This window comes from Bombus flavifrons, chromosome 9 (assembly GCF_040668555.2).
Source record: "Bombus flavifrons isolate JBK064 chromosome 9, iyBomFlav1_principal, whole genome shotgun sequence".
Taxonomy (NCBI): domain Eukaryota; kingdom Metazoa; phylum Arthropoda; class Insecta; order Hymenoptera; family Apidae; genus Bombus; species Bombus flavifrons.
In genome coordinates, this window is record NC_138450.1 from 14,405,192 (window position 1) to 14,424,046 (window position 18,855).

The following is an 18,855-nucleotide window of genomic DNA, read 5'->3' on the forward strand; positions in this document are numbered from 1 at the left end:
TAAATTTGTGAAAATGTCAAGCACCTCTAGAAAAAAGATACTAATTGGTTGTACTGGTAGCGTTGCAACAATTAAATTGCCACAATTAGTAGAGAAGTTATGGCAGAATAATTTGGATGTAAGGGTAGTAGTCACTGAAAAGGCTAAACATTTCTTGAAAGAAGCAGAACTGCCTCCAGGAATTCAAGTATTATCTGACACTGTAGAATGGGCAGCTTGGCAAGATAGAGGCGATCCTGTATTACATATTGATCTAGTAAAGTGGGCTGATTTATTTTTAATCGCTCCACTAGATGCCAATACTCTTGGTAAAATAGCCAGTGGCATATGCGATAATATCTTAACTTGTGTCGCACGTGCCTGGGATCCACTGAAGCCTTTGATTTTTTGTCCTGCCATGAATACAAAAATGTGGGAACATCCTGTTACTGCACCACAGGTATGTAGTATGATATTTAAATATATAATATTCTTTATATATATTATACATAAATATCTCTTTTTAATCATATTTATGGTTTAAGTTAACTGGATTTAAGATCAGGCAATTCTTTATCGTAGAATTAATCTTCAAAGTAGTGGTTATAGGAAAAATTTCGTAGTGTTTTAATTAAATTAGACAAGATAAGCGACGAAAATCTGTTTTGGTGGAATTACTTGAATTTAATTTGTTGTCTTTATGGTTTACTAACATAGAATAGCAAAAATTTGAAAAAAAAGAATCTGGGAAACTTGGAAAGTTTGTTAGAAAAGAAACACTTTAATAGAATTTATTAAACATAAATCTACGGTATTGTGTGATTAAACTTGATTATTCTTATCTTTTCTTAGATAGCTCTGTTAAAGTCTTGGGGATATAAGGAGGTTACATGCATTTCTAAAACTCTTATGTGTGGCGATGTAGGAATAGGTGGAATGGCAGAAGTAGACAGTATCGTTCAAACTACATTGAGGTTGCTTAATCCTTGGGACCCATATTCGCCGCCGGATTTGCGCCTTTAGCATCAGGAAGTTACGGTGAAACATTCAACGAAGCTTTATCGTCATACGTATAATATGTGAAAAATTTTGCAAAGAAAAGATATTTAAAAGCGAAAGAATAACGCGTACTATGGTGAAATTTAAATAATTTATGCTCATAGTGAAATTCGAGTTCAGTCGCAAGTATTGACTTGTAAGATTACGCTTTCCCGAGGACACTATGTCGCGATATTTTGCTGCTCAAACGAAACGTCTAAAACAATTGCTTTAAGAAGAGTAAATAAGGTCCGTTAATAGAGTCCGTTTGTTCACTCGCCAAAGTAAAATGTAAAAAATTGTAAAAAAGTTCTGTTAACATATCGTTCAACACAGTAAATAAATATGTACATGTTTTTGCTAAATATATGAGTTAAATGAGATAACATGATTTAAGGTTTCCTTGATCTTTCTTTCTTTTTAAAAACAACTTCTCGCTTCGTATATTTTTTAATTTACAATTAAGCTGTTCATGCAGTGAAAAGAGTCTTTTGGAAAGATAAAAAATTCACAAATTGGGATAAGTCATCGTTTATTATTAAAATTTTCGTTAAAATTATTTAAAAATTACTTTATTAAAATTATTTTATATATACTCGGTATAAGGAAAACGGTGTGCGTGTGTGCGTGCGCGCGCGCGCGCGCGCGTTTGTGTATTTGTTTGTTTGAGTGTTAAAATTTGGGGCGCATATGCATATACGCACAAATATTTATACACGACTTCACATAAATATCACAGTTTACAAATATTTATTAAAATACGCTATAAAAAATATCCCAAGGAAGAAGGTGGATCGTGACGATGCGTTGCTCGAGGCCATGATTTTTGATTTTCTTGGATAACTTTCCACATCGTTCGTTTCCAATTCCGGAGGGCAGTCCATCCAAAACGGGGCTGATAATTTTTGCTTTTCGTGTGCAACCTTCATTCTTTGATCGTCGAATTCCCAAAAGCCTTTCCCCTTGAAAAAGTATGTTTTGCCTAAAAGATACACACGTTTTATCATTTTTATCATATAGCGATTACATATATTTGATATTGTTATTATCACAATCGATTGCAGGAATACAGACCATCTCTCCATTGGAAAACAGCGTCGATGTCGGTTCCAACACCAGCGAACATGCTTATATTTCTTGGATAGTCGAGTTCTATGTGGTTTACCGATTCATCAAACCTGTACGAATATCACAATCGTTAAATTTAATTTTCATAATCATTAAATTAAATCCGATTTATATCATTTATTTCCGTTTAATATAATTTTCGCCCGTTTCAAAGTTACGTGTTGATGTTATATATGTTCTAATTTCATTTTAACTTTGATATCAACCGCAGATAAAACATTTTTGTTCGATACCTCCAATACTCGGATCCACTAAAGAAGTAAGTTCTTCCATTGTGTCCCCAAATCATCGCACCGTCGATTTTTTCCAATGATTCTGGCAATCCCAGTTTAGTTAATGGTTTTGGATAACCCGGTTCGAGATTGTTGGCGTTGAAAACATAGTACCTTTTGCCAATAAAGAATACGATTTTCTTGTCTGGCCTCTCGTACACTGCATCCACGTGATCGATGCTCTCAGGTAGGTTAAACAAACGTGTGATTTCCGCTGGATATCCCTCGTATAATCCTTGGTCACCGATTCTCCATAAATACTACGAAAGACAAACGTTACAATATTATCAGTATTACATTTCTTTATTTCTATTCGATCGTTGTATATCTCTTTTATTCTATATCGTCGAGAAATCTTTCAATAAAACATTTATCGATACATCAAACGTGCAAAAATGAAATTTCCATACGTTCATCGGGGATGTTGAAAATTTGCAATTTCGTTCGACAACTTACTCGTCCTTTGAAAACAAAAATTTCCCTGCGAATAATGCTGATGGCATCGTAGCTGGTATCACATTTATCCGGTTTATCGTTTTTGGGTGTAGGCGTTGTCCATCGGTGCCTTGGCCTTTGCGTGTACGGTGTCCTGACGGTAGTGGTAGTGGTAGTAGTAGTGGTAGTGGTAGTGCTAGTGCTAGTGGTAGTAGTGGTAGTAGTGGTACTAGTGGAGGTGGTGTGATGTTTGTGAGGTTTGTGAGGCCTCTGAGGTCTGTCCTCCGGCCTCTCTGGTCTCTCTGTTCTGTAATCCGGCTTTTGAGGGTAGCGATCAGGGCGGCGAGGCCTGTCGTCGTTTGGATAGTGATTTGGCCTGGTTGGTCGTGTTCTCCATGGTCTGTACGTCGTCCCAACGCTTGTCGTAGTTGTCCGGGCCGTTGTAGGTCGTTCCGGAGGTGGCGGACCACCTGGTATCTTGGCCCAGAGCTTCTCTTCGGGTGCACCTGTAACACGATCACGAGGTACTCGTTAAACAACTATCACGCAGATAATAAATCGATCGTTGGCTCGAACTATTTTAACATCTATTAAAACCGGAAATAAAGTATAGTTTAAAAAATCCAGGACTTGTAATATTTCTTTTTTCGCTTCTTCGATCGATAAAATAAGACAAAAGTAAAAATCGATAATTGCGTGTATTCAGTAGCAAAATATTCGATAAGTAGCTGTAGGTACAATTTAATTGATATACACCAATAATTCGAATCGTTTCGCACGGATCGATAAAACTGGAATGAAAGGTACGATAAGCCACAAGTCGTTATCTTCTTAGAAACATATGCAGAGACGTAAAGATGTACTATCCCGTGAAGATGGTTCAGTCCTGAATTCATTTTCAATACGAAAGAAGAAGAGAAAAGCGTATTTTATGTTTCAAAATTGAATCAATTCAACGCATCTTTCACGGCAATACTTTTTAATGCCGAAACAAACATCTATTTCCGTATCTTGATATCAAACACAACGTCGGCTTTCCAGGATCTACGTTCGACAACCAGACGTAAAATCGCATTACATTATCTGCACAGAACTATTTTTAATTATAATTCGGAATAAGAAAACAAAGGCGAACCTCAAGCTATTTGTATGTTCCAATCGTGTACAAGATGTAATTTCATTTTTTCGTTGTTTCAAACACATGTAACAATCGTTATTAATTTGTTATTTCTATGTTAAATGATAAATGACGTGGTGGAACTTTTAAAGTGAAAGTTATTCGCAGAACACGCCTTTCGGTGATCAAAGTTTTTAGATATTCCGCGAGTTGTGTCACTGCAGATGTTCCAAGCTGTAACTACAAAACTTTCCATTTAAACCAAAAGTATATCGTGCACGTACTTTTATGGGGATATTACTGTTTACCAAATTACCATATACCAGGTATGTAAATATGAAACCGGAATTCTTGTATAGAAAATACACGTTTATTGTATGAAAATGATTAAAAATATTTTATTCGAAGTATTGCCCATCGCTAGCTATACATTTTTCCCGCCTGTCTGGCAATTGGTGGATGCCACGCCAAAGAAACTGTCGCTCTTTCGAGACAAACCAGTCGTCGAGCCATTTTCGTACATTTTCGTAAGAAGCGAAGTGCCAGTCAGAAAGTGCGTGTCCCATCGATGCAAATAAATAGTAATCGGACGGAGCCAAGTCTGGTGAGTAAGCCGCGTGCGAAAGTATTTCCCAACTGAACGCTTCGATCGTTTCCTTGACCGGTTTTGCTGTATGCGATGGTGCGTTATCACGAAGCAAAATTACTTTGTGTTGCCTTTTTTGATATTCTGGTCGTTTTTCACGCAAAGCTCGATTCAAATCGATCGTTCGTTGTCGGTAGAGCTCAGTATTAACGGTTTCGCCAGGTTTTAACAGCTCGGTGGTCTTTTTCGGTGGTCTTCCACGTTCTTCGTTCCTCGCGTCAAAATTGCCACTTCTGAATTTGTTAAACCACTCGAAGCACCGTGATTTACCAAGAGCATGCTCACCGTAAACTTCGACAAGCATTCGATGCGATTCTGCGGCAGTTTTCTTCGAATGGTAACAGAAAATCAATGCTGTCCGCAAATCGTAGTTTCCAGGCACAAAATTTGACACGTTCAACGCTATTACAAACTATGCTGTTGTATGAAACTTGTATCGTTCTCAGTCGAAAATGTTTGTGAGATGTCAACAAAGACTTTTGGCATCGATGACGCAGTTTAGTGGTAACTACATTATCAGCTAGGACCATCTATAGGCAAATTCCGGTTTTATACTTACAGACCTGATAAAATTGAAAAATATCCTATTTAGAATACGATTAATTAGAGTGAATTAACTTGAGAAATGTCTTTGACTTAAGGTTGAAGACGACAACAGTCTCTGAGAATTTCCACGAGATGCTACTTCGTCAATGTTGTTATCAAAAACATTGTAACTGGGATTTTGAAAGTATCGTCACTGTAATCAGATCGATAGTTAAAGAGATGTTGTTGGACGGGTAAGTTTTTTCATTTTCATTCATTCTCTGTATGTTTATTCGTTTCTCTAATCTCTCTCTACCTCTCTCTCTCTCTCTCTCTTTCTATCTTCACCACAGCAGCCGCGTGCAGATTCCGTTCGCTAATTGGTAGCTCCCTCACGAATATTAATTATCATTCGATTCTGGGACACACGCCGTTCTTGAATAATGCAATAATGCAGATAGTACGGGGTTGCGCATGATATATACATACTTTGCATACTGCGATGTATTATGCATAACGTTTATTGCCATTGACTTCTCGTTCGTATACCTGACTCGAGCTATTTATAATGGAGTTTTCAAGAAACCTCGCTGGTTTGACTATTAATTTTCGTTTGCTTTGCTTTCGTTCCACTGTTCATTTTGCCGAGGTTGACCGATAGAAAAACGAGTGGACGAATTGGTAATAGAAAGATATATTGAAATAAACAAAGGTGAATAAATAAATAATAAGTATATTATCGAGATATGTATAATTTTGTGTGCTAGACTAGATTGGCCGCGTAGTAGTGACACACGTATGTGAATATGAGCGTGTGGAAGTATGCGTGTGAGCGGCGTCTCGAAAAACAGACGAACGCAACTGTTTCGTTGTGATATGGAAAGAGAGTGCCGAGACGCGTGCAAATGTATATCGACGAAGATCCTGGAAATCCTTTATTAAATAAATCTAAAACTATTTTAATATGAATCCTAAGTGTAACCTTGGTGTTTCTTTACTTTTATTTCGCCAATTAAGATCCACAATTCTCAACGTATATAATGTATGCTGATCTAGATCCTCACTCTTATAGCGTTACAATACGATAGTAGAAGCGATAGGGAGCGCATTCGTATGTTAGGTTGTCCGGAAAGTGTCTTGCTTTAGAGACACGTCTTTTACGACGATGCATCTTTGTACGAACATGAAACCTAATCTGTCGAACGTTGTGATCTTCATTTTGATAGAACAAAATGGATCGTACGTAATTCGATAAAATAATACAAAACGAAAAATGTGCATCCATTATATCCTTATAAAACGAAAGAAACTTTTTGGACGACCTAATATTTCTAGGAAAGGACATTACCAAAAAGTTCACCTTGCAACTCTAACTAAAGGCTACAAAAAGCAGCAATAGAAATCTACTTATAACTCTTTTGCTTCTAGACCTTGTAATCCAAAACAAAATTTACATTCAAGGGCACGATAATATGCACCTCTCCTTATTTCCAATTCTTTTCTTTCACTAAATTCTGTTCTCTTCGTAACAGCTGTCTCCAGGTCACGGGTATACAAGAGAAAAGCTGTAGAGTTTTTCCTTTTCCTCGAAGTAATTACTTCGACAAATTTCATGCCAGCTTTAACAATCGTGTCAAATTATAATGTATATGGGTATTCTTTTTCTCTCTTTTCGTCGAATATCTATCCAATTTTTGCTCCTTGGATCGCAGGAAAGAAGAGAAAATTACGATCACGAAAGAGCATTCCTTTCTGTAAGGAATAATCCGAAAGGCACAATGACGATTGATTTTCACACGAATAGCAGAGATTTATGTTTATGACAAAAACAACTTCAAATTCGTCCATCTTATTGTTAAATAAATGGTACATTTATACTGTACGTGTGAGAGTGTATGTGAGCTTTGAAGGACGTCCAGGTGTTAGTTGAGACAAAAGCGATTAAAAGCGATTAGAAGTTATTAGAAGGAATCGGAAGAAAACAACCAAGCGTAGGTTAAAGAGTTCTTTAGAGAGTAACGTATGATACATTTAGAATCGAATAATTTGTAAATAAATTTTAAACTATTTGTTTTTCCAAATACTCTCTATACCTTGACGCTTATTTTATTCGGAGCGTTAAAGAGGATTTTACGAAATAACGCTATGAGTTAGGATGCTACTAACTTCTTGCTTTTTGCTTTCCAGTCCACCGAATTACGTCGCTAATTCAAGAACCAGTAACAAAGTGATTCGCAATTAAGCGACACGCTTCTTCGTGCTAATGAGTTTTCATCGTTTCTGCTACATCGGCAGATCGGAGGCTAAAAGCTGGCGTAAAAGCTTCGTTTTTCCTATCTCTGTGACGGAGAATATGCACGTACATAAGCAATTCTATCAGGACCTAGTGCGCGATTTCGTATGGAGAAAATCGTATTTAAAGATCATACTTTAACCGAGTTTTCCTGCAGTTTATAAACGCCAGCTCTATGTTATTACGTTGTTTAATGCGAATAGTTTGTACGTCGGTATTCTCCAGTACGTGTAACGGCAAAATTTGACGAAAAAAAAAGGGAAATCACGTGGAAAAAGAAGAAGCACGAAACGATAAAAGAAATATCGGCATTGCAGTGTTAGACTCGAACGAAACTCTCGATTATATAGAGCACGGTGGTGTGTTCGGAGAAGTAAAGTTTCAACAGGAAAAAATAGGAAAGAAAGGAGAAGGTCGGATCGTTCGGGAAAGGAAGAGTTACCGGAAAATCGGAGTAATTAAGACAAGAAGCAAATTGTTCTGAGAGGAACGTTTATGAAACATCGCGTTACGATGCAACGAAAAGAGAGATACTCTCCTCCTCGTGAAAGAAACAGAGAGGAGAAATCTCGAGATTTGCATTATTTTTCCTACGTTTTTTCTTTTAACTTTATCTCTTTCTCGAAACAAGCATCGATGCACGCTAGATTCGAATACCAAAAGCCTATTCGTTGATTTTCTTTACTTCTTGGGTATCTGACATAGGTACCTGATATAGCAAGTTACTTTTACGTATCGGCAACGTGTTTGATTTACATGCTTCGTTTATACGAACGATCATAAAACGACCACACGAATAAAATCATAATTACAGTTTACGACGACAATCACGACAAGAGTTTAAAGTTCTAACGCGTATGAAACTCGTAATTTCTCGTAGTAATTACGTTGGAAGATTTTAGATGAAATATTTACAGAGTATCTTACGTGCTTCCATTTTACATACAAGCCGCGATTATTCACCTAATCGCGCTAATCTGTACCGGTGGTTAAGGTTGCGCGGTTGTACTCTGCACGGAATTCGAACAAAGACAAAAACGCTAATGTCCTGCAGTTCGTTTCCATTTAAGTTGGGATTTTTGGATGTTCTCGTGACACATAGCCCGGTCGATAAATAGCCGGAGCTGTGAAAAGCCGGCGTATCGCGATGTGTTTTTATCGTGAACGAAAGTTTGTCGAGCGATTTTTATATCTGCACTGTGCGTTGCGCCGTATACGTATGCAGCCGATAACCTATACTACAAATGAACATTGCAAATACACACGTAGTTTGCTTTTTCAAGTAGTACCACATTCGTTTCACAGCGACCATCGGTTTATTCGTAGGTAAATATTCCCGAAACCACAATAGCACGAGCACCTATTCGCTGTTCTTCTTTTACGAGGATAGCCGATACCGTGAACGAAGGCGATGATCGTGTTGGCACATAGGAGTATCGCAAAAGTATTCTATTTTCTGTTTTCGTAAAAATATCGTTACCTATGTTTCTATGTTTATGTTCGGATGAAATTCATCGATAAAACATCGTCGGTAACGGTAGGATTGCTAACTATTTATGATTCATACGGAGTTTAAAAACGAACGGAGTAAATCGAAACATTCGTCCTTTAACCCTTAGAGTGCTGTGGACGCGTATATGCGTCTGGCGAAAGCTATCGGTGTGGACTAAGGACACGTATACAGGGTGGTTGGTAACTGGTGGTACGAGCGGAAAGGGGTCGAAAAAGAAGTGGAAAATATAGAATAAAAATTTAAAAATTTAAAAAATTAAAAAAATAACGTCAATCCAGACAACGATCTACGGTGAGATGCGTTATAACGAGACGCGATAAAGTGCACGCGTACCGAGCGAAAATTCAAAGTCGATTTTCTCGAGAACAAAGCCTCGAACGAAAAATTTGTATTCTATATTTTCGACTTCTTTTTTCGCGTAGAATCACCCCCTTTCAGCTTGTACCACCAGTTACCAACCACCCTGTATAATTTGTATACGAATCAAGTTACGTTATAATAGTTACATTGCTAAACGATACGACCTAAACGATCTACTTGATTCGTGGATTAAGGAGCTCTTATCCTGCGCAAGAACAGGCTCGTACGACAAAGACGTTTTCTTCGTTAGAATATTCTTTCCTGCAGACTGCAACGAACATACATCATCGCGGCTAAAAAAAGAGAGCAAAGACTCAGCGTTAGAAGAATGTAGAAAAGCGAAAATGAACGTGGGAAATGACGAAGAGGAAACAAGGTGACGTGAAACGACGAGAGAGACTAAAAGGATACGGTGGAGATGGAAAGTAGGAACAATATACAGGAAAAATTAACGACTGCGTGATCCAAAGTTAGAAAAGAGGAAGCAGAAGAGAAAAGCGAAAAAGAGCAGAGGGGATAGAGGAAAGAGATGGCGGATTGGAGGACGCGGAGAAAAAAAAAATCACGGTGATGAATAAAATCGGGGGAGTCGGTATAAAGGAATAAAAGAAGAAATTGGCCGGTATAAGAGGTAGAAATGGAGAAATGCGTTTAAAGAGGAAAGAGAAAGAAAGAGAAGGAAAGAAAGAGAGTGGAATAGCGGGAACGAGGGAGGACAAAAACAGAAGCGGAAGGGGCAAGTGGAATGCATTTGCGATCCGGGTCTGGGAGGCTGGAAACCTTTCTCATACGCTAAATCACCCGAATCTACGGCCTGTATCCCGCTAGAAGCAAAGGGAAAGGGAAAGGGGACGGCCGTTCTTTATATTTTATTCACGTTTCATTTCACCCTGTTGTTACCAACCGCGGGGACATCTTTCTACGCTCTACCGTCGCGATTATTTCGCGAAATTGTTTTCTCGATTTATCCTGAATTTCGTCGGTCGACCATGTATATTTCAAACTTCAATTATGCCCTTTCGCGAGCACTTTCCTACTTTCAGTCTGTACCTTCGGATTTTCATACGACCGCGCGTTACTAGGTTTTGCACGCTTCTCTGGAACGAATAAAAACCAACTTGCCGAAGGATCGGTAGACGAATATACGAGAGAACGATCTTGTTAACTCGTCGACAGTTATGCGCGGCTTTTCTACGTTTTTCCTCCGTGGAAATATCGCTGTGGACCGATATCCAAGGAACCAGCGTTGCTGCGTGATCGATGCCTGACCTAGCCAAAACTTAACGCGTTCCAGCTTCCGATAGGTCAAACGTATTACAAGAAACAGTTCTCCCTTTAGATATTTTACTCTTTAGATACTCGAGTTCCATCTCACGGCGTCAGACTTATGTTATCAGTGTTTAGAAATTGAATAGTTCGCGCGTTTAAAACGGAACTGCTATATCGCAATATATCTAAAAATACTAGACATATGCGGAGGATGGTTGGTTGAGTCGTTGTTTAAACGACCAGATTACTTGATTTTTAAACCGTCAAATATGTTTTAAATATAACTGAGTTATATTATAAATATAACTCAGAGTCAACCGTAGATTGCTCGATATTGGTCGTTAAAAGAATGTTCGATAAAAACGCTCGATACTAACTGAAGACTGCGTATTGATCGCTAATAAAATTGCTCAAGACTGAGACCGAAAAACTGGCCATCTTACGATCGCGCTCGTTTATTTATACTGGTTGAGGGAGTACCGGAAAGTTTAAATTCGACTTTGTTTGACGATTGCACGTAGCGGACACATTGTTTTGCCCGGAGTTTGTTTATTATTGCATTATGATATCCTAACGATGTCGATACTCCGAGGCAAAGGAACAACACGATTCGAATTGTCCTGTAGCTCATGTGCCGCTACACATATATCATATCGCAAGAACCAGACAGAAACGTAAGGTTACGCGAATGGTTTCCCCTTCATCCCGGGGTGTAAACGTAAAAGTACACAAATGAACCGCCAGATCGTTAATTATTTATCGTACGACGAGCGTGATTCGATTGTCTTCTTTATCGATTCTACCTAACCACGTAACCTTGTCCCTTCGTTTGCGATTCGAGTCGTTTGGAAAATTAGTAGGCGAAAGCGTAGAGTATTATAATCATTGTTATTATGGCAAGGAAATTATCGAATATGCAAACTCACTCACCGTACATTTGCTGAATACCGTGTCTGTCGTCTTCCGGCAACTCGTAATTAGAGCTCAATCCTTGGTACCAGGGATACATGAGCGCTCCAGAAACCGAGCTGTGTGCTAAGCCAAGAGAATGGCCAAATTCATGCGCGGCCACCGCGAAAAGGCTGGTTCCTGAAAGGCAAAAGAACCGTTTCAAACTTTGCCCTATTACTCGGTTATTCATTCTCCTATCTATACTTTCTTATTTCCGTTATTCGCGTCTTCTTCCAACTTTCTTTGGCGAAAAAAAGCAAGAGAAATCGTTATCGTTAAGAAACTAAGTAAAGAGGATCGGACGAAAGATACTTTTATTATACGAGGAACGAATCTCGCGAGAATGGCAGATCGTTTGGACGCTATTTCGAAAAGGTCTCTCTCGATATCCGTATATTTTTAGTTGTAAAATATATGATATCGGAAGAAGGGTTTTGTTTTCTCGATAGCAACCTTTATTTCCTGGATACTGTGAAATATTCTTTCAATAAACTCGTTTCGTGCTACCCACCGTTCTTTCTTTAATATCTCGAACGATATTTCAAACGAATATCGAATTTTCGATCGAAGCAAACACCAGCAACGTAGAAATTATTTTACGAATTTAGTTCATAAGAATTATTTTACGTTTCGCTTAAACGGCGAACCAGGTAAAAAACGCCCACGAAACAGATAAATAAAAACGGAGTAAACGGTAATCGACGTCTGACAATATCAGTCACTTTCGGTCGTTTATCAGAGGGATATCAAAATTTGTCGACGGTTTGACGGAAGCTCGAGTTTGGCGTTAACGTACCTTCCTTTTGACGGCTTTTTATCTTCGTTCCGTCTCGTTTCGCATTCGGAACGTTCGTTGTGAAATGTAGGTCGAAATCATAAAATTAAAGCTCGCAAGGTTGGCGATAAAAGAAGCGCGCGTTCAGTCACTACGAAAAGCGAATAAATGCGATCGTCTTCTTTCCGACGTATCACCGAGAAAATCTGCGTCAATTTCTCGTTTCTTCGTCCAGATATTCTACCCCGATAGACGAAGTAGCGTATCTTGGAAGAAAAGTGAATTAAAATCGCGTATAAAGAAGAAGAAAATAGATTAACTCGGAACGGTGTTCGTACAATTATACAGGGTGGTTGGTAACTGGTGGTACAAGCGGAAAGGGGGTGATTCTAGGCGAAAAAAGAAGTCGAAAATATAGAATACAAATTTTTCGTTCGAGGCTTTGTTTTCGAGAAAATCGACTTTGAATTTTCGCTCGGTACGCGTGCGGTACGTTACAACGGATCTCACTGTAGATCGTTGTCTCGATGGAAAAATTAAAAAAAAATGTTTATTCTACATTTTCGACTTCTTTTTTCGCGTAGAATCACTCCCTTTCCGCTTGTACCACCAGTTACCAACCACCCTGTATAATACGATAATTTTATATCAAGTAACTGTAACGTGTCTTCTAAGACTTGAGTGAAGTGTTGGTGTACGTAAAACCCAAAAATGACGCAAATGAAATACGTAGAACGTGGAAAAGGATGATGTATATGTGGCACGTAGCACGAAAAATATAAAAATATCGGAATATCGCATAAAGTTAGCGTATAGAATGTAAGAAACTGTGTCCATTAATATTTCATACGGATTGATATATCTGCGTGCAAGTATTGTGCTTTCGAACGAAATGTTAGCGAAATGTCGGGGCACTTTTCTAAAAGAACACAAAGCTACGAGCGGCATAAACTTGGCAAACTCGGCTCGTAAAAGCCTGAGGGAACTTACACCTGGTGTTACATCGTGTTGAGGTTTACCTCGAAATAGAATAAAGAAGAACGCGTGGATGAATGTATAATAGAAATATGTTTAAGTAAGTATAAGCACAGTGTATACTAGTCCAGATCCGCACGCTGGCAGCGTTGCTTTTCAACAGAGCTCCGAAGCCACGCACCTATGGCTTTTTATCTAATTACGAAAACTGGCCTGTCTATACCCCACTGCACCATCTGTGCGTGGCATGTTCTTAGAAAAGGCTACGAGTCTGAGAGGCTCTTCAAATCGATTTAGAGCTAAACAACACTCAATGGCTTCGAGGACTAAGAAAACTGAACACCGGAGAAGATGTAGAGTTAAGTATAGAGTTTAGAGATGTAAATGGGATTACCAAATGGAATTAGAATTTATCATATTTTTCCCTTCTATAATCCTTGTTTTCTTCGGATTGTAAAAATATACGACGTACGAAAAAAAAAAAAAAAAAAAAAGGAATAGACTCTGTAAATTACGAATATGACGCAGAGAAGGTCAAGAGAGAAGGCAAGTAGCGTAATCTTGACAAGTGCAATTTGCGTAGTGACTGCGAGCACATGGCAAAACGTCAATCAAAGGAAGGGCGTTGATGCAAAGGCCTAGCGTGGCATCCGTGGCGTGGCGCGATCTTCTCGGTGAAGTTTCCTCGTTACGAACTTTCAGCGCGTCGCGTCGCGTCGTCGTGATACATACTTCGAAATCTCGATGTTAACAGCAGCTAGCTGCAATATACCGGGAGTCAAGTGCTCTTAATCAAAAGCCTGCTCGAGGACGAGCATGAAAATAAGTGGAACGGATTACGGTCGTCCTCGAAGGGCTCTTCAGATTGCCGAGCCTCGATATTCCAGCCAGTTTTTTACAGAAATTACACCACTCTCGTCGTACCTTCGTGTACCTTCTCCATTTAGGTTGTTGCATACAAATTATTTGGATAGCGGATGCTTGCGCGATCAGAATAAATATAAATCTGCAAAAGTGTAACGATAACGCTATAGAAAATGCACGTATGATTAAAGAATTTTTACAAAGATATAACGCATTTTTCAAACAAAATTCTTACTCCGACCACTACGGTAATTTGCCGAAAGTAAACTGTAACAAGATGGATCGGAAATCGTAGTACAACCGAACACGAGGTGATTCTACGTGAAAAAATAATTTTTCTTACGACCTTTAGTTTCTGAGAAAATCGAGCTCAAACTTTCGGACGAATAAACGTTACATCAAATTTTGTTCTTATATCTTCGCGTAGTACCGCCCTCTGTCCGGTTGTGCTATGATTTTCGACTCACCCTGTATTTGCACGGTAACAACGTTTTTGGAATATCAACGTTAAATCCGGCAAAGAATTTATCGATAAATCGGTTGCTCGAAAAATCTCTCGTGCTACGTCAGAATTCCAGATGAATTCGTGTCGAGACTATTCTAGGAGGATGCTAATTTTCCGATGGATTTGCTGATCGTGATGTTCCGGTTTCTCGTCGTTTGCAAGCATCCTGTGGTTCCCGACGGTATGTGTCAGATATGACATTAGTTGTTCCTAACTGACACTAACATCACCGAATATTACCCATACAGAAGCTTCGTCTCGATAATAGGAGAATGGATTTCCCAAAGTTTACGATCCCGTAACATATTTTAAGACAGATTTTCATTCGTTCGATTCGTAACTCGATATATTTTCTACGCATAGTGTAATTGTTTGTAAGGAAAACTGCAGACAAATTCGAAACTACACGTTCTTCCGTAAAAATTTTCGTAAAAATAACAGACTGAAAGATAGCTGGTTTTACGAGCGAAGAAGGAGAAAAAGAAGAAGAGGAGGAGCAAGAAGAAGACGACTGTTCCTTTAAACCAGCAATTTAGTCAAAATCTTTACGCTACTTTTGGAAAATTACCGAAATTATCGGTATTAGTAGCAGCGCTATTAATAGGTGAACCCTGAACGATGTCGGCGAATCCAGGATAATTATGACCATGCTAATGGAAACTATGCAACGCCAGCAGCAGAGAATGAGAGCTAAGCTGGAGTTATTAACGAGGCCAATCGGAATTGCACCAACCATCTATCAAAATCGAACCGCGAGTAATAATTCGCGATACAGGCAACAGCCGTTGACCGATTCTCAATAACCATTTCGATTTTCTTCGTGCATTATCAGGTCAATTAACCGTCGTAACCTCACCGTGAATCGTAGAAAATCGCATCAAGTTGCATCTAGATTTCGAGCAAGCGTTCCCATATGGTGAATTGGGAATTTGGCTTTTTCCTTACAGTACTTACGTCCTAATTAATATAGGGAACCGTATGTACTCGTTACTTGACCATTTGCTTCGAAAGTAACACGACAGTTTCATCCTTGCAACTTTGTTTCGAGTAAACGAACCGAATAATCCATCCTTTTAACCAATTTACTTTTTCTCTTTTCCGAAGTTGTACCATAAAAATTCGTTTCATTTTCTTAGGTAAAGCGTAGTTAAATCGTAGTTTAAAGAAGAAGAGTTCGCGAACATAGCAGAAAGTAATTTCAAGTTTCTCGTCTGATATTCTGCTATTCAGTAGGAACGAAAATATCGAAATTGTAACGACGAAAGTTTCATTCTATTGCATAAAATAGAACGCGAAATACGTTAAGCGAATGATTAATTTCTTGGAAATTAATAGTTAGATAGTAATTGACTTATGTGTCAATTTAACGTCAGTCGTTTCAAGATCGATTTAGGCATTAGGTTAACGCTGAGTCTCAGATTTGCCTCCAAGTTTCGATTTTGCATGGAGTTTCGTGTTTGGGTTGTCTCGAAATTAGATCTTTAGCAGGGATCGAGCGTTGCATAGGTCAAGCCACCATAGAAGTTCTCTAAGCCAACATCAAAATTATCTCTCGTCTTAATTATCGATAAAAGTTTGATTAAATGGGAAAAAATCAGAATGCACGACACGCTGTTGGATCATTAGCGTTTCTCGTAGCTCGAACAAAAAGTAACAATATGTCAATATGGTGGAACAGAGGGAAGATTCTGGTGATCGTTTCCTTATTTCTTTTTCTCGTTCACGGGATGACCGAATTGGCGTATCTCCAGCAAATGGAAAAAGGCTCGATCGCTCTTGCGAAAATTTCTCGGTTCCGGAATCTTTTCTTTTCATCCGCAAATCCCTTTAAACTTCCTCTTACCGTGCTTCCTTCCATCGCCATTGCAAAATCCTGCTTTGCACAAAGTGGAACGCGTAGAAATTTTTATTTTGACATCCGAACGAGCTAGGCGTCGTTACTTCGAAATTTCATCGTTACCGTTGGTCCGCCGATTTCGCTCGATATTCCTAGTCGAAGCCGTTTGAGTTACGAATCCGTCATGGTGGCACATATAACGGTATCAGGTACGACGTATTTCTGCTTTCAATTAAAAGTTATCGAAACTTTCTGCCGTTTTTCTAGGAACGACGTAGCGTCGTATAAAACTTTTCGTTGAGAATACTTTTATATAAAAATCAAGGTTTCGGCGAATACGCCGCGATTATAATCGAACGATTCAGAGGGAATGTTCAGTTGGATAAATGTCTGGATAAAGTTGAACTCTACACAGGGAAATCCGTACGTTTCGAAATATCAAATGTTAGTATACATTAGTTAGTATACATAGGCATATCTAGGGAAAATGCTAGTTTTAAGGAAAGGACGGATTCCTGTTCTCTACCTTCGTCAACTGAGCTTCTGAGTTCTTACCTTCTTCGTTGCTGTTGTCGTCCTGCAACAACCATATTTCTTCCTCGTCAAAATGAACGTCTCCGCCGCGATCTCTACCAGGAAAGAACGCATGTGCCAGAATCTGGCCTCTCCCATCGAATGGATATCCATCGCCATGATGACCACTGAAGCAGAATACGTAGAAGAGTAAACCAATCGACGTTAAATCGAACCGAATTATTTTCTATTGCTACTTATTCGACTTCGGAGAATTCACAGGAAATTCCCGCTGTTACGCGCGTTCCGACGTTTCCGATGCGACCATTTCTATGCTATTTGCTGTTTGTTCGGACGTTACTACAGCTCTAAGTTCTCATGGTATCTCGGTCGTACGATGCGCAATCTCTCGCTTCGTTTTGCGGTTCGTTTAATTTGCCGTTTCCCTAGAGTGAGTCTAGAACAGGGACGAGACGTGGTGGCATACCCCGCGCCATAATTAAATTCCGTTCGCGAGTATTCGTCGATTATTCGGACAGCCGATACGCCACTGTTATCGTACCATTCGGATGGCTAATCGGCAAACCGAATCATTCGTCTTCTCTATTCTTCCCTTCTTCCTGGTTTCGTTCGATTTCTGCGCGACGTATAGTTTCCGCGTTTATCGCCGCGGTCTCGGAATAGCTGTCGAATAAATCGCTTTCGATCGTTAAGAGTATCGATACCTACGAATTAACACGGCGATCAGTACGAATATTATATCCTCTGAGATGCATTTAATCGATAGTTTGCGATCGTTTAATTCCAACGCTTGTTTCTGCTAACGGTATCGGGTCTCCGATATTGTATATGGTCGAGTCGAAACGTGTACCAGGAGAGTTAACCGGAACCTTTATAATCCTGAGAGAATTGGTAAGACAAGTCTGCTTGTTTCAGTTCGTGATCTTACGATGCGCGTTCGATATAACCGACAAAGTAACGTTTCGTAATTTGTTACTAGCCCTGAATTAAAGCTATTCAATACCGTATTAACACGTTGACTGCCACGCGTGTTTTCAAAGAAATCTCCGTCAGGCCACGCGTACAGCAGTACCAAGCGTTCTCTGCTAGGTGCTCCCATCGATATTTTAGTAACGCGAATCGCTCAGGCGGTGGTCTCAAGAACGATCTTTCGTTTCGTTTGTTCGCAACGTTAAAACCACTAGCTGTTGTCGAATATAACGAAGGAAAGCATGGTATAGATTATTCCGACCAAATGATTTCGTATGCCACCACAATTAGAAAAGGAATCAAATGGCACAGAAAACTTGGCATTCGATTCTTTCTGGCAATTTCCGTTGTAGACGCTTTGACGGTTTACGAAATTGCAACAAGAAAAAACATAAATATTAGAATATTTAGACAATTATTAGTTGGAAAATTATTAGGGTTGTCTGAAAATACAAAAAATCCTTGTCTTCGACGGAGTCAGCATAATATCGCCGTTCGGAAAAACGATTCCGGAAGAAGCATTAGACGCGCGTGCAAACTATGTTGAGCAAATAAAAGACGTCGAATGAACCGAACAAAGGCGTAAAAGAATTTGAAGAAAACAACAACTTATTGTCCAAATTGTCCCGACCAACCTCAGCTATGTATAGAATGCTTTAAAGTTTTACATTCTAAATAATTTTTTAATAAACCATTTTCGTATTTTTATTTTATAACGATACAACTGTTATTACAATTAATTATTAATTAACAATTTATTATTATGGAATATCTTTTCAAATATCTACGACGATCCTTCGCAAGTAGTCAAATAAGCGACGCCCGAATATGAGTTACGTGGTCTGACCAGAAACTTCGCTGACACCCGAA

At 39.0% G+C, this 18,855-nt stretch overlaps 2 protein-coding genes across 2 annotated transcripts in view; one reads left to right on the plus strand and one right to left on the minus strand.

Moving 5' to 3' along the window:
• The first annotated feature begins 13 nt into the window (after window positions 1-13).
• Ppcdc (phosphopantothenoylcysteine decarboxylase) lies at window positions 14-1,406 on the plus strand. Its single transcript, XM_069120391.1, has 2 exons — window positions 14-439; window positions 832-1,406. Exons 1-2 carry the CDS (start codon window positions 14-16, stop codon window positions 1,000-1,002), a joined length of 597 nt encoding a protein of 198 aa, XP_068976492.1. The 3' UTR covers window positions 1,003-1,406.
• A 126-nt stretch (window positions 1,407-1,532) lies between these two features.
• Mmp2 (Matrix metalloproteinase 2) overlaps window positions 1,533-18,855 on the minus strand; it is a 100,257-nt gene continuing 82,934 nt past the window's right edge. The window contains exons 5-10 of the mRNA XM_069120374.1: window positions 17,038-17,183; window positions 11,506-11,664; window positions 2,874-3,358; window positions 2,379-2,677; window positions 2,092-2,195; window positions 1,533-1,999 (exon numbers count right to left, since the gene is read on the minus strand). Coding sequence (XP_068976475.1) covers window positions 1,758-1,999; window positions 2,092-2,195; window positions 2,379-2,677; window positions 2,874-3,358; window positions 11,506-11,664; window positions 17,038-17,183 — 1,435 coding nt within the window. The 3' untranslated portion in view covers window positions 1,533-1,757. The remainder of the gene's footprint in view (window positions 2,000-2,091; window positions 2,196-2,378; window positions 2,678-2,873; window positions 3,359-11,505; window positions 11,665-17,037; window positions 17,184-18,855) is intronic.

What these genes read in the sequence shown, in the direction of transcription:
- Ppcdc (XM_069120391.1), top strand. Translation starts at nt 14, where the DNA reads ATGTCAAGCACCTCTAGAAAAAAGATACTAATTGGTTGTACTGGTAGC. An exon ending in ATCCTGTTACTGCACCACAG is followed by an intron (nt 440 to 831) that starts GTATGTAGTATG and finishes ATCTTTTCTTAG; the next exon opens with ATAGCTCTGTTAAAGTCTTG.